This window comes from Heterocephalus glaber, unplaced genomic scaffold (assembly GCF_053883595.1).
Source record: "Heterocephalus glaber isolate CG9 unplaced genomic scaffold, H.glaber_assembly_v1.0 deba00000281, whole genome shotgun sequence".
Taxonomy (NCBI): Eukaryota; Metazoa; Chordata; class Mammalia; order Rodentia; family Bathyergidae; genus Heterocephalus; species Heterocephalus glaber.
In genome coordinates, this window is record NW_028258139.1 from 13,249,729 (window position 1) to 13,271,459 (window position 21,731).

A 21,731-nucleotide genomic window follows, 5' to 3' on the forward strand; every position below is an offset into this window, starting at 1 on the left:
GCTGGAATTACAGACTACCACCATGCTCAAATCTTTTATTCTCTTAAGAGTCTTGGTGCTTACCTTACCCATCTGTTAATGCATGCTGACCATTTCTCTGTCAGCATATTCATGACAACTGTTTCCAATTCAGGGTCTGAATATTCCAGTGTCTCCTATGTGTCTAGTTTTAATGCTTGTGTTATTTCTTGAACTTGAATTGTGTTGAGGTTTGGACTTACTTGGGCCTCAGGATCTGTGTTGTTGGGTCTCAGGAGTGAGGTTACTAGCCTGCCCTGTGTGGTTCTGTTTTATCTGTCTGGGATTTTGCTGTTTGGGCTTCATGCTGGCTGCAGATGTGGGAGCCTCAGTTCCCTCCAGCATCTGGCTTTCTAGAAGTGACTCTGTACGTGAATGTGTCCTGGACTTCTTTAGGGACACTTTCTGCTAATTTCTTGTTTTACTGTGAGTGGCCATACTTTCTTGTTTCTTTGCATGCCTTGTCATTTTTTTCTGGAAACTGCCATTTGGCTGTTTTGGCTGATTCACATATCAGTTCCTCCCTTGTCTCTCTGTTGCTTTCTGTGGTGTGGTTTGGTGACTTTTTTTTTTTTCATTAAAATGGATTTATTAGTTTTTATAGTCCTAAACAAGGTAGAGTTAACATTTGAATTTATCCCATTTAGAAAAATAAAAGGACTGGCTGTAACTTGATGCTACTAATATTCCTTTTCTTCCTGGAGATGTGGGACTGTTGCCTTGTGGTTAACTTATTAAAATGTGGAATGTACATCTTAGATAACAGAAGAAAGTTTACCTGAATACTGTAGCTAAGCATAAATATCTTTTATTTTTATGTTTTTAATTTTTTCCTTAAATTCTTTTATTGGTACGTTTTAGGTATACAATAGGTTTACATTTATCATTGGGTGCTTGTACCTGTACATGATGTATCTTGGTTCTTATTTTTTCCCCATTACCTGTGTACCCTTCACTAAGCATAAATATCTTTATAATCTCTTTTTAAAAATATTTTTCAGAAAGCTCAAATTAATAATTTCTAATTTTTTCATAGACGATTATTGTCAAGAAACTGGATGGTTGGGTCGAGGATTTAGCTCCGTGGTTCCACCGCCTGCCTCACAAGCTAAGGACCCAAGTTTGATCCCTGGTACCAAAAAAAAAAAAAAAAGAAAGAAAAAAGAAACTAGATGGTTAACTGTGGATCCAGATAGTCATTTGTCTTTATCCCTAATGATGAGAAATGATTCCCTCCAACTTTCCAGTGAAACAAGTACACCGGGATTTCATTTTCCCTTTCTATTGCTGAAACATTAGACGGACACATGCATGTTATTAAAAATTACGTTCAAAACACTTAAAATAGTTCTGTATTAGAAACTTGACTCTGTCATAAGTCTGTTTTTGGGAGTCATTCGGGGCTGGTTAAATGCTCCAATTCCACTGTTATTAACATTTAGGAAGCAGAATATTCCAGCTAGTTCAAACTAGAGATTTAGTTACTTCAACACTGACTTCTGCTTGGTTGTGTAGGTTCTGTGAGGTCTACTCCTCTTCCTCTAGCAGAATTTGCTCCTGGATTCTGTGGCTCATTCTTTGGCAACTTTTTAGCTATTGCCATGAATACTTCATTTACATTCAATGATGTTTTAGGTGATGTTTCCAAGAATAATAAACTATTGTCATCTGCATAGGACTGGGCTTCCTGGAAATCTACAGCTCTTTTATTTGCTAGATCAGCCTTGTTTCCTGAAAAGGCCATTACAATGTTAGGACTTGCTTGCTTCTGAAGTTCTTTAAACCAGTTTTTTGCTCTTGCAAAAGATTCCTCATTTGTGATATCGTATACAACTATGGCTGCTTGTGCTCCTCTGTAGTACATTGGTGCTAGGGTATGGTATCATTTTGACCAGCTGTATCCCATATTTCAAACTTTACTGTTGTGTCATCAAGACGCACAGCCTGGGTTAGAAAAGCAGCCACAGTGGTATTTTCTTGACATTCATGAAACTGGCCTTTCACAAAACGAAGCACTAGGCTTGATTTGCCAACAGCAGACTCTCCCAGAAGTACTAGTTTGAACTGACGTATTTTATTTCCAGTATTTGGCCCGTTAGGTCTTGTTGCTCCACGACATGTCCAAATTTGAAAGTAGTCCCTAATTTCGGACTCCTAAATGAACTTTCAGGATGCAAGGAGTGGATTTTTTTCTGTCTAGAAGTATAGCGACCTGAGCGCTCAGCGGGGCAGCTTCTAGGCAGCAAAGCCCAGGTGAGATCAGAAGAAAGAATGACCTGTAGCTGCGGCTGCTCTCCACCTCGAGCCGAGCCGCTCCCCTCACACTGCACTGTGAGGGCCCCGAGCCCCTGTCAGGCTCCGTCTCCGCCTCTCTCCGTCTGCTCCCTCTCCCTCTCCACCCGCTCCCCTCCCCCTCTCCCTCCCCCTCAGTCCCCCCCCCCCCCAGCTCTCCTTCTTCTTTTTTTTTTGGGTACCAGGAATCAAATTTAATTCTTCCTCCTCCACCCTCCTCAGACTCCTCCTCACAAGCCGGCCTCCTCTTTCGGAACCAAAACACAAATGACAAACGCTCAAGTCCCAGTGCCAGCTGAGCAACCCCCCCCCCCCCACCCCGGTCCTGTGGTTTGGTGACTGTGCTAAACTATTTGTTGTACGTGGTCTCTGACACCTCTATCCCTCCAGCTTAGTTCCTAGCTAGTGGTTTGACAGAGATTTCTTTAAACACGTTTCAGTGGCCTTTCTCCTGGTTAAATATTCCCTTGGTTTCTGTAAACTTTGACTTTCTCCCAGTGTTCTGGCAACACTGATTTTGAAAATGTTTCTTTCACTGTTCTATTGGTAGTTGCCTGTTATGATTTATATCTAGATGGCCCCCATGAGCCTCATGTGCTTGGAGGTGGGGCTTTTTGGAAGGTGATTAAATCATGGGGGCACTGAGGTGGGGCACTGGGGGATGACCCGGTAGGGTGTGTCTCCCTCCCTAGCTGGGTCTTCTCTCTGTTTCCTGGGTGCCATGATATGAGTAGCTTTCCTCTGTCCCGGCCCTTTCACCACGGCTTCTTGCTTTGGAGCTGGCCAACTGGCCAGAAACAGCCCATCTGGCAGTACTTTTGCCTCCTCCTTTGGGAAAAATCCCACTTTGACTATTGCTTTTTTTTTTGAGACAGAGTCTCACTATGTAGTTCAGGCTGACCTTGAACTCACTATGTAACCCAGACTGGCCTTGAATTCCCAGCAATCCTCCTGCCTCAGCCTCCTGAGTGCTGGGATTACAGGTGTGCAACACCACGTGTGGCCTCTCCATTGTTTCTTGAATTCCAAGGGCATATACTAGAATTTTTTTCTCTGCGTCCCACATATTCTGATGATTTTCTCTGTATTCTTAATTTTTTTTCTTTATGTTCGTGTCTGGATATTTTCTATCAACTTGTCTTCCAGTTTGCTAAGTGTGGTTCCTACTGTGCCTAATCAATCTACTATTAGAAGTATCTGCTGAATTTTAGTTTTTAGAAACTGATTTTTTTACTTGGTTCTAGATTTTTCTATTTGATTCTTCTTAGGGTCAATTGCAGTTTGGGAGTAAAATTATTATGTTATAGTGACCATCTAATGCAGATATCAGAAAATCTGGAAAGACAAAGTGAAAGCTCAAGTCCACATGGTGAAAGCCCTGGAGTCCAGGAGAGAATCAACAGCAACCTGATTCTCAACAAACCTGCCCCCAGCTTCAACTCAGCAGTAAGGAGGTGCCTACAAGAAAAAAAAAAATAAGGCCAACATTTCATGAAAATTATCCTACCAATAATATCAGAAAATTACCAGTGACCCACAAAAAGGAAATATACTATATAGTATTCCAATATATGCAGAATATCATTTGATAAAATTCACAATTTACAAACTCTCACACCACTAGAAATGCAAGCAACCTTTCTAATCTGATAAAGGGTGCCTATGTAACAGACTACAACTGTCATCATCTTTATGAACCAAAGACTTTTGTTAATGGTTGAGCATTTCCTCCACGTCTGGGACAAAACAATGATCGCCCCTTCTGCTCAAGCTTGTGCTGGGGGTTCTAATCGGAGTGTCAAGGCAGGAAAAGGAAGTGAGGACTCTGAAGACTAGAAATCAATTGCTCATATTTGAATCTAATATGATATACAGAGAACATATTGGAATTAATAGGTGAATTTAGCAGGGTCACTGGGTATAAGATCAATCTATAAACGTCAATTATATTTCTATATACTACAATGAGAAATTTAAAATCTTAACTAAACAACAACAACAACAACCCCACCGAATTCTGGGTTGCCCTAGGATAATTTCAGCTGCCAATATCCAAATCTGTTTCCTCTTTCCAGCAAGAAAACAAATATGCTGACGGACACAGCCCTACGAAAGTGGAAAACGTCGCAAGGGGCGTTCACCCTTACGTAGAACAAACGTAGAATCCCAGCGCCTCTTCAGCTCAAGCACGGTGCAGAAACCGAGCGGGAGGACTCAAGAGGAGGAGGTGCCTGGCAGGATTGATCTAGTCTGGCAGCAGTGATCCTCCGAACGGAAGCCACGCCTGAGTCCCAACACGCTGTCCGGAAGCGGCCAGGACCTAGCAGGTCAGTTGGGTCCAGGCAACAGATGAGGGATCTGGGAAACGCGCCCTTTGTGTGGAGCGGACCAATGAGAGGGTGGCACACTATGCAGGCTTGATGGCACGCAGAAAGAAGGGAATAGTTAAGTGCGCAGCACCCAGAAGCTGCACCAACCTCCACCCCAGCACTACCCAGCCGCCCTTCGCACCCCCTGCACTTCGCCGAGCCATCGCAAGGGGGTGGCAGTGACTCGAGGTCTGGGCAGGACTTCTCTGGAGGCAGCCGGTGAAATGCTGATGTAAGGGTTTTGTTCCCTGTGTGTATTTGTTGTAATTCCATCGCACAATGAGAAGACATCTACATCCACACGAAGCTATTGTGAGAAGAAAAGGGAAAGCGAGCATAAAACCTTTCTGCTGATGAATTTCCCAGAAAATTACCTATGAGCAGAATAAATCTGTAAAACCTGTATTAACCTTCGTAAAGTGTTGAAAATATGCCTTGCATGGGACATTCAAAACCTCAGTTACATTCCCCAGTTGTTAGTGCACATATGCTACATGTTTATGAGGAATGTTTAACATTACCCCCCAAGTCAGTTCTATGTATAACCATTTACCAAATACTGCTGATGTGGTTTCTTCAAGGAAGCATGCTGTGCTGCGCTGTGATGCATTGTCATCTTGCTGCTTGACAAATAGGTCTGTAAGGAATTAGAACTGTGTGTGTAGTACCTTTGTGTAACAAGATGTAAATTTAAAGATGAGGAATGTGTGCAAATGATCATTCGGTGTTTTAAAAATTAGTACTATATCTAAAGCTGTGACTGGTATGTTTTAACTTTCATGGCACTGAATAAATTAAAATGAAAAAAAAAATTCAAAACCTCAGACCAAAAATAGACAATGAAAAGGAAGCTAAGAGGTGAGAATTGCGCAAATTCAGGAAAGAATGGAAGAAAAACATAAAAAATAATTAAAAGCCAAGATTAAATTACAGATTCAAGGGAAAGTTTCTCTGAAATTATAATTTTGGAACTGAAATACGAAGTGTGGAATTAGGGAAGGAAGACCCAAAATAATGAATGCGATATAATCACATATTAAAAGACAGCACTTTGGGGGTGAGAGAGTGCTTGCTTACTCTGCGTGAGATCCTAGCTCTGATCCCTGGCCTCATACAAGAGACTCACTTAAGGACACACATACATATACCCAGAGTGGAGGGATGAAAAAGATCTTCTGTGCAAATGGAGAAACCAGAAGTGACCAGGGGTAACTATATTTATGTTACAGAATTCAAGAGACAGGAGAGACCGCTGGGAAACAGGAGGATTTTAATAGATGCACCACCTCAGCTGAACTATGTCCAGAGTGCTGGGTGAAGAACAAAGGAAAGGATCTGGTTTATAGACACTTGTTGAAGGGGTTGGCACGATGGGACAAAGACAATTGTTCATTTAGTTACAATTTTAACAGTTTAATCTTGAAAGAAAACAGACATAAGGAATTCTAGGATAAGACCATGTTTACAGAAACATAATTGTCTCTTGTCAGTACCAGAGGGAGGTCAGCCTTGAAGGAAGGCAGGTTCCTGAGAAACTAGGACATCACAGGACTGTTATCAAGAATGCTGTTTGTCTGTAGCAGAGCAGAGGTTATCGGTTACCGGAGGGAGGCGGAACCTGAGTGGGGAGCTGTAAGAAGCTAGGAGAGACTGCTTTCAACTAGGAAAGCTGATTTTAAGTTCTGCTTTACTTACATCAGACAAAACAGACTTCAAACTGATACTATAAAAAACAAATCAGATTATTAAGGGCTCTGCTCAGCAAGAAGATAGAAACATTGTCAGATACATATGTAGCTAGTGCTGGAGCACTCATATATCTAAAGCCAATGTCATCAGAGCTAAAGGAAGAGAGAGACTGCAGAATAGTGACAGTAGGGAACATGAACATGCAACTTTCAGGAATGAAAGTATTACCAGGACAGAAAACCAACAAAAGAAACATCACATTTAAACTGTGGAAGGCTGAGGCAGGAGAATCACAAGTTTGAGTTCAGCTTGGGCAACTTAGTGACTTAGCGAGAACTGGTATCAAAAATTTTAAAAAGATTTTTAAAAGGGCTGAGGATGTAGAATCACCTGGGATATCAAGAAGGCCTGGGGCTCAATCCTAGCACTGCAAAAGGAGAACAAAACAAACAACTGAAAAGATTGATGAGATTAAAAGTTGGTTTTTGAAAAGATAAATAAGATTGACAAATCATTAGCTACCTTAAGAAAAAGACAACAGAAGGTTCATTAAATAAAATCAGAGATGAAAAGGGAGACATTACTATACCACAGAAATATGAAGGATTGTGAAAGACTATTATGAACAATTCTATGCAATAAGTTGGATAACCTAGAAGAAATGGATAATTTCCCAGACACCTACCTAACAAAACTGAATTATGAAAAACAGAAAGTCAGCTGGACATGGTGGTGCATACCTCTAGTACCAGCACTCTAGGAGGCTGAGGCAGGAGGATCATAAGTTTGAATCCTTCCTGGGCAACTTAAAAACTTAGTGAGAACCTGTCTCAAAATAAAAATAAGTAAAAATGAGTAAGGATGTAGTTCAGTGCAAAGGTTGTGGGTTCAAGCTCCTTATTAGAAAAAAAGAGAAACAATACCTATACTAAAAAACTGAACGTATTCTGGTGTTCTGTGGCACAGCAGGGTGACTATAGGTAATGGCAAGCTATTGTATATCTCAAAAGAGTTAGAATGCTCCCACTGCAATGAAATAACAAATGTTTGAGGATACAGATATGCTAATTACCCTTATTTCATAATTACCTGATGTACACTTGTACTGAAACCTTGCATTGTATCCTATAGATATGTACAATTAGTATGTGTCAATTAAAAATAAAAATTAGGGCTGGGGATTCAGCTCGGTGGTGCCACCACCTGTCTCGCAAAGTCCTGAGTTTGGTCCCCGGTACCAAAAAAAAAAAAATATATATATATATATATTTTATATATATATAATATATATAATATTATATATTATATATATTATATATATTATATATAATATATATAATATATATAATATATATATACACTAAAAGACCGAGGATGTAGGTCAGTGGTAGGGCACTTACTTAGCATGTGCTGGGCCATGGGTTTGATCTCCAGCACCCTGTGTATACACACGTGTGTGCATGTACATGCACACACACAGAAAATTGAAAATTATAGTCCACAAATTGGCAAAGTAATATAAAGTGAAATGTAAAAGACAATACCATTTATATTGTTAGCAAAACCAACAGACAGTTTAGAATAAAACCTAACCAGAGATGTGTAAAACAATTTGTGTGAGAAAAGAATTGAAGACTTATACAAGGAGAGTTATACAAAAGCCATAAATTGGAGGGCTTAATGTTAAAAGGAAAATTTTCTACACACTGATGTGTAGATTTGATGCAATACTAGTAAAAATGGCATCAGAGAGGATGGTGGTGATGTCCAAGCTGCCCTGCTGAGTCCGCCTTCTCTGTGGAAGCCCTGGAGATTGTGGTAGGCAGGGGGAATGGAGAGAGGAAAGTGGAGCTACACAATAAAATGCCAAGACCTCATTAAAGCTGCAGTTGTTAGAGGCTAGACAGAGCAATGGGGCAGGGAAAACAGTTGCCATCTTTGTACAACAAAGACATTTCTACAACCAAGGGTTGGAAAAGTGCTCATTTTAATAAACAGCACTGCACTAATTGGATAACAACAAAACAAAACACACAGCCCCTCACACAACTCTTAAATAAACTCTGACTTCCAACCTCACACCCAGGAGGAAAGGAAGAATTCAGATTAGCATTATTCCCAGATGACATGATCTTTACATAGAAGTTCCAAAAAATTCCACCTAAAGACTCTTAGAACTAATAAATTCAGCAAGTTAGCAGGATACAAAATCAACACAAAAAACCAAGGACATTTCAATACATCAATAAAGGACTCACCAAGAAAGATGTTAGGGAAGCAATACCACTCACAATAGCTTCAAGAAAAATTAAATACATAGGAATTAACCTAACAAAGGAAGAGAGGAATCTCTGTAACTAACACTGTAGTACTCTCATCAAGGAGATCAAAGAGGACAATAGAAAATGGAAAGACCTCCCCTGTTCCTGGATAGGCAAAACTAAGGTAGTCAAAATGGCCATACTTCCAAAATAATGCCATCCCAATCAAAATACCAACAAACAGTCTTCCTCACAAAACTAGAGAAAACAATCCTAAAATTCATTTGGAACCAGAAGAGACCCAGAATAGCAAAAACAGTCCTGGGTAACAAGGGCAAAGCAGTGGGCATCACAATCCTGGATTTCGAGTTATATTACAAAGTTACAATGATTTTAAAAAATCATGATACTAGTACAAAAATAAACACGTGGATAAATGGGACAAAATAGAGGATGCAGAAAAACCCAAAGCACATTCAAAATGTTAAAATGGAAACATGTAGTCTGCGGGAAGATAAAATAGCTAAAATTCTTGAAGACATAGGGACAGGCAAGGACTTTCTGAATAGAACATGAGAAATAACATCAAAACTCAACAAATGGGATCATATCAAATTAAAAACCTTCTGCACAACAAAGGAAGCGACCAACCGAGTGGAGAGATAGAATGAGAGGAAAATTTTGCCAGCTACACTTTGGACAGAGGACTAGTATCTAGAATATATAAAGAACTCAAAATTAGTGCCCCCTAAAATAGAAGACCCAGTCAAAAAAAATGGGCAGCTGAAATGAACAGAAGTTCTCAGAAGAAATACAAATGGCCAATAAATACATGAAGAAGTGTTCAACATCATGGGTCACTAGAGAAATGGAAATTACAACAACCCCATAGTGGACATGGTGGTGCATGCCTGTGATTCTAGCACTTGGAAGGCTGAGGCAGGTGGATCACTGTGATTTCAAGGCCAGTCTGGGCTACATAGTGAGTTCAAGGCCAGCTTAAAATACATAGCGAGACCCTGTCTCAGAAAAGCAAAACAAAACCAAAAAACAAAACAACACTGTTATTCCATCTTACTCCAAAAAGAATGGCTACCATCAAGAAATCAAGTAATAACAAATGCTGGTGAGGTTGTAGGAGAAAGGAACCCTTCTACATATGAAAATCAGTATGGTGATTCCTTAGAAAACTAAAATTAGAAATTTCACCCGACCCAGCTCTTTTACTTCTAGATGTCTTCCCAAAGTTGTTAAAGACATCATATCACACTGATACATGCATAACCATGTTTATAGAAGCACAACTCATAATAGCTAAATCTTGGTAGTGGTCTATATGTCCATCAAAGATGAATGGATAAAGAAAATGTGATATTTATACACAATGGAGTACTACTCTGCCATCAAGAATGATAAATTTGAATCATTTGTAGGAAAATGGATGCAGCTCAATAACTTGATGAATGAAATCACTATGTTCTGCAAACATAGAAATAAAAATCAAAATTAAACAAATTTAAGCAGGCATCTTAAAAAGAGCCTATTCACATGGCTAACAAGCCTATTACAATAAATAGCATCAGTAAGAGAGAATGTAAAACAGAGTCCCTGGTAGGAAAAGTACGAAAAGAGCAAATATTCTGAGAAAGTTGGGCAATCAAAGCTCTCCTAGGTGCGTTCCTCGGTATGGGAGCAGATGGGTGAACTCACTTGAAAACCAGCTTGGCATTGTCTTCTAAAACATACACACACTCTGTGATTCAGGAATCCACCACTGGGTGTACACTCCGAGAACTACATCCACCAAGATCAATGCTCCCTAGCGTCAGAGCTGTGTTATTCTTTTATTTTTATTTTTTTTTGGTACCGGGGATCCAACTCGGGACCTTGCACTTGCAAGGCAGGCGGCGGAACCACTGAGCTAAATCCCCAGCCCTAGAGCTGTGTTTATTCTTGAGACTCAAATCTGGAACAGGGCTGCGGATTTAGCTCAGTGGTGCTGCCGCCTGCCTCCCAAGCACAAGGTCCTGAGTTCAGGATCTGGTACCAAAAAAAAGAAAAAGAATCAAACCTGGAACAACCAACCTGTTTGTTACAGAGTAACTAACCGTTGGGATCTCTACAGCAGCAGCTATCTACAGCAGCTAGCTTGTGTGAAAGAAAGGGAGAATAAGAAAGAAGACAGATCTCAGCTTAATTTTGAAAAAACAAAAGCATGAAGACAACCCAGGGAGCTGCAGGGCTGGTGGGGACCACAGGCAGGCAGGGCAGGACGTGCATGCAGGGTGGTGGGGCAGAGACCAGGAGAGAAAGTCTTCCCTCCCAGGACGCCTTCTTGTGCAATTCTGACTTTGATACCACTGAATGGAAAATTTAAAAAAAACAATGAAACGTATTACAGATGGTAGATGGAAGAAGAGAAACAAATGAACGAAACTATTTTTTCAATGAATAATAGCCACACAAAAGAGAGGAAAAGCTTAATCCCAGAGCTTTCACCACATGGTTTGGACCTCATCCTCTGTGTGAAAGGCAGAAAGAGAGTGAGGGAAACACTGAATTCTAGCCAGTAGGTTCTGTTTTCACAGAAGTGAGGATTAGCCGTTCTAAAGTTCTCTGTTTGAGAACGGAATGACTAACTGAATATGTTGTGGATAATGGGTCAGATTTCACTGTTGGAGAAAGAAGTGAATAAGCAAAGGAGCCAGGGCAGAGTGAATGAAGGGTGTTGGGGGGGAAACAAAGGTGTCGGTTAGAACCTGTGACTTTAGAAACATTGGTACAGAGAAGTAGATGTGTGTATGGCTACCCCCCTTACACTTAAATATATTCAGCCAGATTGCACTATATGTCAGTTGACGTGTGGGTGACATTTGTGCATGTGAGTTGAACGGGGCTTCTTTCTCCTTTCCTTTGGTTCCCTTCCACTGCCTGGTTTGGAAGTGTGGTTGGTGATGAGTGAGGTCAGTTAATTCTGCAGGTAACTGGGAGGGTCTGCCCTGGGTTTAGGGGCAAGGACTGGACACTGACCACACACTTGGACCCTGGAGCTGCAGGTATGAATGCATGAGGCAGCAAGAATAGCTGGGTTATTTCCTACAAAGAAAGAAAACCTCATCCCTACCCTTTGGCTTCTACCAGGAGGGACATTCTGAGCCCTCTGGGCCCAGTGTCCTCCCACCTCCTTCCTCTTTTCTTTTGGAGAGTCAGATGAGGGACACAGGCATGCCTGGCTCCCCGTGTCCTTGTTCCTTGTTGGGAGTTAGTGGCACACTGAGCACACATGCTTTTCCCCTGGCCTCAGGTGGGCTCAGAGAGGTGCTCCAGCTCGGATCCCTCACCACCCTGCCATACGTCCCTCGCCTGCCATCAGTGGCAGGCATTTGGAGAGCACCCTGGGCTTTAGGTTCCATGAAGTGGGAACTCTGATGCCTGGCCTCCTGCAGGGCCTCTGGTGCCTGACCAGGGACCTGGCAATAGATGCTAGTTGAGAAATAACTGGATTTTTAATTCATATGAATATCATGTCATATTGTAGTGACATGAAAGCTGAGGAAACTTGTGCCCCCTTTGGGACACCCTGGGGTTCACAGGGTTATGGTCATGCAGCTTTCCAACCCTTGGCTCAACCCAGCACACCCTCACTTGGCTGCCAAGGAGAGCAAAGCATCGTTACATTGTTTCACTCACAAGATGCCAGTAATACCCCTACCCTAGCCATGACAGCCCTGGAGTAGGGCAGAGTTACCTTTGCTCAGGACTCTCTGTGGGGGTCTCTCACCCTAGGTTCTGCTCATAGAGTCAGGGACTCACGATGGGGTCCCACTCAGGAGTCCTTCCACCAGTTGCTCCCTGGGCTGAACAAGAGATGTTAGTAGCTCTGACAACGCCAAGCCACATGCACTTGTTGGGAATGGAGGGACGGACAGGAGCAGACAATGGATGGGCCCCACCCACAGTGCAGGTGCGTCTCGGCGCACCTGTGCCAATGGGTGGGGAAGGCCTGTGTGTCCTTGTGGCCAGCCTGCTTGGACCCTGGGGCATGAGGCATGAGACACTGCCAGTTCTTGCGCAAGGGCCAGGGGACCGGCAGGAAGTCTCTGCAAACAGGAAAGCCCTGTTGTGTCAGGGGAGGTCAAGGTAAACCCTGCCTCAGCCCCACTTCTTGGGAGAGCTGCTCCTTAGCTAGTTGTTGCCAGACTGGCCAGAGACAGGACAGGAGAGGTGTTGTCGGGGGCTGCTGGGTGGCAGGCCAAGGAGGAGGGAGCACCCAGGACAGGGCAGAGTTAGGGCTATGGATGGGACTTTCAGGGCCAAGGTATGAAGGGGGTGGTAGGAGGAGGAGACAGAGCTCCCCTCATGCCTCTCAGAGCTGTATGGAATATGGGAGAGGAAGAGCTTGACACCCTGCATTTTCTGACCCTGTCTGGGGCATGTATCATTGGGGTAGGGGTGGGAGTGGTTGCTCTAGTCTGCCGGAGTTTTTCTGCATACCCCTCGTCCTAGGATGAACAGTTACCCGGCCATGAAGCCCTGTGCCTTGGTGCTGCTGGTGGCCCTGCTGTGTGCAGAGACAGGCGAGGGGACAGGAGGGACTTCCAGGTGCACTGCTTTTCTAGGGTGTTCCTGGTACCCCAGGTTGGCACTGGTGGGTGGGTGTTGGCCTGCTGAGGTCCTGTTTCTGCCCTGTGTGCTGCTTGTGCTGTGCCATGTGCTCCTGTCTGTGGCACATCTTGTGGTTTGGGGGCATGTGTTTGGTGGCAGTGCATCTAGGACAAGGAGGATGGGTTTGAGGACTCCAGCCCCTGTGCTAAGAGGCTATGAGGCTGGAGAAGGTGTGTGTGCCTGGGTGGGTTTGCTGAGCTGGGCACAGTGGGCAGAGGTGTGCTTCTAGACGGCCTGGCGGTGCTGTCCTGCCCCAGGAAGGGCAGGGCAGCAGGTAGTGCAGCACACTGAGCCTGCCCTGCTTCCTCCAGCCACCAGTAATCACTCCCAGTCCCCAGGGCTTCAGGCCTCTCTCTCTCACTGGCTTCCACTCCAGCCACTCTGGGGATGTCCTTCCTCTGTGGAATTTGCATGGAAGTCACAGTGGCCTCCTGCCCCCTGGGACCTCTCTCCCTTGTGGCCTAGCAACCAGGTTGACCTCCTCTGGCCTCCTCAGCTCCACCCTGGCCTGACCTTGTAGGCCTCTGGCCAGTAGGCCTGTGGAGAAGCACAGGGTTCCCATCCTGCTTTGCCTGCCCCGTCCCAAATCAAGGTGGCCCGCTCTCTGACACACAGGACATCTGATCTTGCCCCCTCCTCATCACCTGAGGATACAAATGCTGAAACTGTCCAGTACCACAGACTGTCCTGGAGCTCTCAGAAGTATCCAACCATACCACCCTGCTCCAGATCCACTGTGGGTGGTGGCCAGGAGTAGTCCCTAGGGCCTGAAGAGCCCAGCTAGAGGTGCTGCTAACTGGCATGGGGAAAGAGAGAGAAAGGCCTTGAACTGGCCCCAGACCCAGCAATGGAGACAGAACCAAGGGCCAGACGGAGAGCTCTCTCCAGGGTCTATTCACTCATCTACCCATTCAACAAAGGTGGGATGCCCAACTGTGCAGTGGTGACTGGACAACTCAGTAGCATGACTCTCTGGGGTCGGGTCCCTCGTCTGTGACATGGAGGTCACCAGGAGATGCTCTGGGCTGGGTGGGTTGAGCCTAGCAGAGCCCTCAGCGTTTGTACAACTGAACCAAGAGCAGGCCTGCTCTGTCCTCCCAGGCCTCAGACTCATTGGCACAGTGCAGTGTGGGGGCGGTGTGGGCTGCAGGCACCCCTGCAAGCTCAGATGGGAAGCCCCTCTGGGGCCTCATAGGCCTGTTTTCTCCCCAACCCAGGGTTTGCGCTGCTACCAATGCCAGAACTACACCCACACGAAGACTTGTGAGCAGGTCACATGCTCCTACCCTGGAGGGGATGGGATCTGGGTCAGTCTAGAGGGAAACTTCACCGTGGGTGAGTTCCAGAGTGGGTGGTGCCAGAGAGGGGGGACAGCAGCCCCCAGGGAGGGAGGTGACTTTTGGAGGAATAGCCTCCTCCAAACTGCCCAGCACTCTGGGACCAGGGCTGAGGCCTCTAGAGATTGTCATGTGGCCTCTGTTGCTGAGGAAATCACTGCCCCATTTCTAGCATCCTCTGCAGGGCCCTGTCTCACTTCTTGAAAGTCTCTGTGGTCCCCACTGAAGTTCTCTCAGGCTTGCCAAGGAGCTCACCAGGAGTGGGGTGTGACCATTTAGTGAGTTACTACATCTGCTGGAGGAACCCAGAGGTAGGGACTGCAAGCCAGAGGAATCACTCAGGAATGGTGGAATGTACGCCAGGCACTGGAGGGGGCAGAGAGGACACTCTGGACACAGCCAGCTCCCTGGATTGTGTCTGTCCCAGGCACGTCCTCTAGAGTGACAGGACAGGCAGAGCCCCGTCCCCAGCATATCTGCCTGCCTTCCACAGCCTGGGGTCCTGGTGGGGGTCTCTGAGGGAAGAGCTGGAGCCCAAGGAGGCTTTGTGCTTCAGTGGTCCTTAGTCAAAGGGTACACACAGGCTCTATCCCGGCCATCTGGGCCTGGGTGGTGAAAGCCTCAGGCCTTGGGGTTCTGGACTGAGTAGTCCTTGCATGGGGCCCTAAGGTCACCCTACTTCCTTACAGAATCTGACACTGTGAGACTGGAGAATAAGGTCTGCCTTCCAGTCTGCCCCAAGAAGTCTGACTTAAGTATGACATTCGGTGGCCTCACCACCAATTTCAAAATTACTTGTTGCAAGAAGGATCTCTGCAATGTTGGAGTCCTAGTGGGGGGCAGTGCCTAGACCCTGGTGGGGGGGCTCCTGTTCAGCCTGGGGTTGAGCTTCCTCTGGGCCCCTCTGTTCCCGGGCCCCTCTTCTGTGCTAGCTGGACCAGGCTCCTACTTTGGGACCACATTAACAGTGAGTTATAGGAATTCTGCAGTGGTTTTTAGCCCTGAGGCCAGGGTGGGGGGCTGCCTTTGACCCTGTGAGTCCCCTGGACAGGTAGGGCACCTGTGTGGCCTCACTTTATCTCTGCGCCCATGACCTTCAGACCCACATTCCCTGAGAGGCCATCTGCCTTTACAGCCAGGCTTCAGTCTAGGCTCTGCTGCTTGCTACTCTGGGCTCTGGGGTCACAGGGACATCTGGGGTAGGGGACAGAGTCCAAGGCTCCATCCTACACCTACTTCCCTGGGCCACTGCTGTCCCATACGTCTGGGCTGACCCTCTCTTGGAAGTTAATAAATCCCCCTGCTCACCCAGCACTAGGGCTTAGTTTCTCTGTCATCTGCCCCAGCCAAAGTCCCTATAACACTCTGCCCAGTACCCTGGCCTCGGGGGATGTTCCTAGACCATGTGTGGCCAAACAGGGGCTGGCCCACCCAGCGTCTGGTTCTCTGCCTTTCCAGCAGGACTCTTATCACATGGCTCCAGGGGCCTTGCCAACAGACACCATTGGGGTTAGGTCAGGTTTTCCCACACCTGCCATGTCTGCCTGCTGGCTGGGGCTCAGTGCTGGCCTAGCTTGGGGTGGAGGTGTCTCTTGGAGGTAGGAGGGAGGGTTGCCTCAGGGCTGGTGCTTGGGCACAGAATGGGTCCCCTAAATCTCTCAGGAGCACTTCTGGGGCTAGGGGAACAGGGACAGAGGAGGGTCGGCTGGCAGGTGCTCTCAATGGAGTGCAGCTCTGCCCTGCTGGCCTAGTGTCACCTGGAGGTGAGTGCTGCTCACTGCACAGGCTCAGGGCTAGGCTCAGGCAGGAGTTATGGTTCTGTGAATGTCCTGGCTTCCCATGCGGGCCAGCCTGTGCTGGATACTACCATTCCTGCGATGTCACACAGAGGGACAGCCACTGCCTCTTTGGATTTGGTGACCTAATCAGGGGATCTATTCTGATAAACAATAAGCAAATGTTTAGCATGAGTATGTCCCAAATGTTAGTCAAAATAATTACTTACTATTTCTCTAAGACTCAGATTTAACTGGGTATCTTGTATTTTTTGTTTGCTTAATCCAAAAACCTGTGAGTGAATAAGGAGGGTTAACCCTTGAACTAAGGTGGTGAATACAGTCTCCATGGGATATGACTGAGAGCAGGCCTCGAACCCTGCCTGACCTTAGGAAAATTGTCCAAGGTGCCCAAATTGGTGCAGTGTTTGGGGGAGAAAAGCCAGAGCTTTCTCCAGCTGGTGGCAAGATGTAGCTGAAGAGAAGCCAGGCTGAAGATGTGCAGAGGAACCTCCATCTTTGCTGGCGGCCATTTGGAAAGAGCCAGGAGGGATGTGGGCAATGTCCAGGGCAAGCAGCTCCCACAGCACACCCAAGGGGCAGTGGAGTCTTCCCCCAAGATGAGATGTGGCCCTGATGATGCTTGACTGAGACTATTGGGATTTAGGCCTACAAAGCCCTAAAGAGAAGACAAATTCGCACTGTTTAAAACAAATGGGAAGAAAGTTGACCACGAGAGTGTTTAGCACTCCTGTCCCTCCCACACCAGCCTACAGAGGAGGAGGGACAGTGGAGGGCCAGACGGCCCCCAGCTTCCCTCCTGCCCTGATCTGTCATGGTCAGCCACAAGCTTGCACCCTCAAAAGCTGTGGAGCTGCTCACACTCAGCCAGTGTCTCCTTAGGGTCCCTCTCATGTGGCAGGTAGCAGAGAAAGCCTTCATTCCCATGTGGGAGACCCTGCCCTCTGCCCTGCAGAACAAGGCAGCATGTGCTTGCTGGTCCCCACCTGCTCTCGCTGCTCTCCAGTGCCTGACCTCCTGTCCTCCTCAAGTCATTCTCTTAACCCCCCTCATAAGAGGCTCTCATCCTTCCCTGTGACCCCATGACCCAGGGAAAGAGAGAGAGAGGGAGAGGGAGACTAGTGTTTTATAAAGAGGGAATAGGCCTTGGGCCTGGGAGGGGAGGGACTAGTTCACAGGGCAGGTCTTGGGTCTCTTGCAGGTAGCTCCATTCAGTCTAGAGGATGAGGGGCGTGCACAGAAGAGATAGAGCCTGAGCGCTGAAGTCAGAAATAACATCCCACAAGTGCACAAGCAATCGTGAGGAACAGATGGCCCCTCACAGTTGGCATGGGAGCAATTAGATATCTGTTCGTGAAATAATGGTGTGTGTCCATAGGTGGGGGTGGTATTCAGCACACCTTGTGGGGGCTTGAGGGCTTAGGTTGTGTGAAGAGTCAGTTTGCAAGGCCATGCTCTGCATGACTCCAATCCTGTAACATTTCAAATGCAGCAACATGGTCCAGCTGAGAATGGTCTAGATGTTGCCCAGAGCTAGCGGTGTAGGGAAGATGGTAGCTGTGAGCACAGGGCAGCTGTCCATGCAAGTACTGGGGGTGCTGCTCTGTAGTTTCCATTCTCATGATACAGTGACTTGCTGCTCAGTGTGAGTCCACTCTGGTCACACAGTGGTGCCAAATGGAAGATGTCACTGTCCTCTGACGTTGCTGGGGGAGGAGATATAAGGCATGGGGAATATCCTGTGAATTGACGATAATTTTCTTTTTTTGGTTTATGCAACTTCGTTGAAGAAAAATAAATCAATTACTAGCAGAGCTATTAGTTGATCACTCATCTATTGACAACTTGCATCATTTACTCAGTGCTATATTAAACAGTGTTTTGGAAGATAGATCAACTAATAGCTCCAAGGCTCCTAACAATTTAAATGAAAATTACAAAATGTTTTGAGGCCCTATTTTGGAATACAAAGGGTGCTTGAGTTCCAATTTCTATTCCCTGTAGAACAAGAACAGGTCATTCTTTTATTGACATGCATAAAATACATCACATTTTCTGTTCTGCTGATGCTATAAATTCAATACCAATTCTCCAGCCACATCAGTTAGAAGCATACAGTATATCACTTAACCTCAAATCTCTAACAGTGGAAGGCTTAACAAGAATGGATGCTGCTAGAATAATGCTGCTTCCTTGCCTTGACAACAGAGCATCCATCTCCCCCTCAGGTGGCTTCTTCAGCAGTTAGTTAGAGCTATGAGGAATGGTTTAGTCTCATAACCGAGGTAGAGTGAAGACACTGGCCACATAATACACATGCTCCATTTTTTAAAAAAAATTCTGAATCTTGGGCAACTGTTCTCTTGTAACTACTTTACAGTTTCTAAAAGCAGTTATTGTCCAAAGCTGAAATAGCTTGTCTTCTCCGATGAGCATGTGAATGAACGGAGGGAGGCACAAACAATAAAATTAAAAAAGATGAGGTCTGATAGGGGAGCAGCCGGATAAGAAAATCAAAAAAGGAACAGTAATTTAAAGTTCACTCCAGCTATAATGCAGGTTATTCTGATTTTAAGGTAGCATCACATGGCATACTTCTGAGTCCATTCTCGAGATATTCTGTTGTACTTGTCTCTGTCTGTTTTATAGATTCGTGCAATCTCTGGCACTAGGGGGTCATCTGGGTTTGGATCACATAGCAGTGAACAAATGGATAAAAGAACTTTAGAAATAGTTCAAGCAGGAGACCACTGTGATCTTAGGATATCGAGACAAATGCTGCCATTACTGTTAATATTTGGATGATAAATTCTTGTTGTAAATGCAACCTTAGGTGGTTTGAAGGGGTGGTCTGTAGGAAAATGAATTGTCAAAAAGAATACACTGTAAGACTGAGGGCCTTACCAAACGCTCCGAGGAGCTGACTATAGTGAAGCACACCCAGGAATCCCAGTGGTGCCTTCAGAATGTAAGACTGAGAGCCTTACCAAATGCTCCGAGGAGCTGACTATAGTGAAGCACACCCAGGAATCCCAGCGGTGCCTTCAGAATGTAAGACCAAGAGCCTTACCAAACGCTCCAAGGAGCTGGCTACAGCGAAGACCACCCGGGAAGGAACACACCGGCCAAGTTGGGAAACAAACCTTTATTAGTCTGGCCAGATGGCACTCCCGAAGCAAAATAGCTTAGAGAGGCAATTGGCTCAGAATCGAGGCTGTTTTTATAGGGGGTTGAGGGAGAAGTTAACATATCAAAGAAAAGGGGACAAAGGTTAGTGGTCGACTGTCACATATTGATGGTTAGCAGACATCTGCAGCTTGTTCTAACAATTGTGGTGCCTGGAATATCAGTTCCGGATAAACAAAGAGTTGAGTAGTTTACTCTGGGACCCTAGGTCGGTTGCAGATCCCTATCTAGCCTCCCTAGACTAACAAACATCTCCATCTATTAACTCACATTTTAATCACAATGAGGCTGGAGAAAAAGGGGCAAAGGTTATGCAGTCTCACAACACCACCTTGATATGGGCTGTCATTTGGTCCTATAATTGTGGCTTGCCAATGGAACATGTCATCCTCAACTGGGCCTGCAGAACATGGTGCTGGAGGGTCACGGGCCAAATCACTAAGTTCTTTATTAATCTGCTTCAGCGCCATGGTCCGTGCTGTCCTGGCCCTCGGTGTCCTTGTGTGCTCCGTCCAGCCGCGTCTGGATGGTCCAGGGCTCCCAGCGGCTCAGACACGGCCAGAGACTGAGGCTCCTCCCGCGCGGCTCAGGCGCCTCCCTGGCCAATGGGGCTCCGCGCGACACTGCCACAAGATGTGCGCTGGACGGATGATGATAATTTTTGAGTGAAATGTTTTAAAATCCCCAGAATGTTTTTGTGTCACTTTGTTTTTACTGAATAACTTATCTCTTTCATTTTAATTTTCCAATTTTCCCCATTAAAGTTGTGAAATCCCCAATAAGGTTTTAAACTTCTGTTGAAACTGATCTTTGTCCATTGTTCTTAAAGGTGTTTTTTTCCTCTTTGCTTCTTGACTAGTTTCTCCAGGATTACACACATGCTTGGTTTTTCCAAAGAAATGACTGTGTTTATGGATCATGTCTAATGTATGCATTATTTCTACACCATTAATTTCTGCTTTTTTATTGTTTCCTTATTTTACTTTTTCAGATTCACTTTCTCCTCCTCCTCCTCCCCCTCCCCCCGCTCCTCCTCCGATTGAATTCAGGACCTTGTGCTTGCAAGACAGTCTGTGACACCACTGAGCTAAATCCCCCGCCCTCTTGTTCTTTTTTTAACTTCCTGTGACAAATGCTTCATTCATTAACGTGGAATCTTTTTTTTGTTTTGCTTTTAATGCACAAAGACAAGTCTATAGGTCCGCTTTAAGAATGCCCTAGGTGCATACCATGAATTTTGAATTATAGTGTGTTTGCCGTTTAGCTCAACATGGTTTCTGATTGCCATTTTGTTTTTGTTTATTTGTTTGTTTGGCAGTACTGGAGATCGAACCCAGGGCCTTCACACTGAGCTACATTCCTAGCCCATTTTTCAAATTTAAAAATTTTGAGACAGGATCTTGTTAAATTTCCCAGGGGAGATTTGAACTTGCAGTCCTCCTGCACTAGCCTCCAAGTGTGCTGGGATACAGATATGAGCCACCATGCCCTGCTTCTGATTTCCCTTTCAATTTCTTCTTGAGCTTTCTCTGTGACTCATGGGTTATATATAAATATGTTTCTTCACTACCAATGACAGGAGGGTTTCTGTGTTTTGGTTAATGATTTCTGCTAAGATTGAACTGCAATGCAGAAGTCCCTCTGTGACTTCAGTTATTTGAACTTTGTGGAGACTCTTTTGTGCCTCATCGTGAGATATTTTGTCAGGGCTTGTGTGTCCTTGAGAAGTCCCTGTGGTCTGTCCCAAGGGGTTCTTTGAACTGTCTGCTCATGTTCCACTGCCTGTCAGTCTCACCTCTCCATCTTTGAAGATTTCCGTCTGCCTTTTTTGCTACTTACATGATGTGTTATAAGGCTTCAGCGTGAGTTGAAATATTTTTTATTTTAGTCCTGTCAGCCTTCAGCTTTATTTATTTTCTGACCATTTAACGAATGTGTACAAATCCAGAATTTTACATCTTTTGGTGAATTTTTAAAATCATTTTGAAGCAAAGCTCTGCATTGCTGCCACTAATGCTTTATGTCACAAATCTTTAGTCTGCTGGAAATATACTTATCTAAGATTTCTCTGTTTGGAGATTTCATGACTTCTCATTTCCCGTTATTTTCCTTCACCTT

General features: G+C 45.3%; 1 protein-coding gene, 1 long non-coding RNA gene and 1 pseudogene across 2 annotated transcripts; 2 read left to right on the forward strand and 1 right to left on the reverse strand.

The window, feature by feature from the left end:
* Nucleotides 1-957: 957 nt before the first annotated feature.
* On the reverse strand, nucleotides 958-2,145 carry LOC101712434 (ras-related protein Rab-5A pseudogene; annotated as a pseudogene).
* A 1,803-nt stretch (nucleotides 2,146-3,948) lies between these two features.
* LOC147830230 (uncharacterized) lies at nucleotides 3,949-5,093 on the forward strand. Its single transcript, XR_015441029.1, has 2 exons — nucleotides 3,949-4,637; nucleotides 4,967-5,093. It is a non-coding gene; the product is annotated as an uncharacterized LOC147830230 (long non-coding RNA).
* An 8,028-nt stretch (nucleotides 5,094-13,121) lies between these two features.
* On the forward strand, nucleotides 13,122-21,125 carry LOC101712791 (lymphocyte antigen 6A-2/6E-1-like). Its single transcript, XM_087184879.1, is given in 3 exon segments — nucleotides 13,122-13,203; nucleotides 14,504-14,816; nucleotides 15,301-21,125. Coding segments are annotated over 3 exon segments (741 nt in total). The 5' UTR covers nucleotides 13,122-13,136; the 3' UTR covers nucleotides 15,662-21,125.
* Nucleotides 21,126-21,731: the final 606 nt, after the last annotated feature.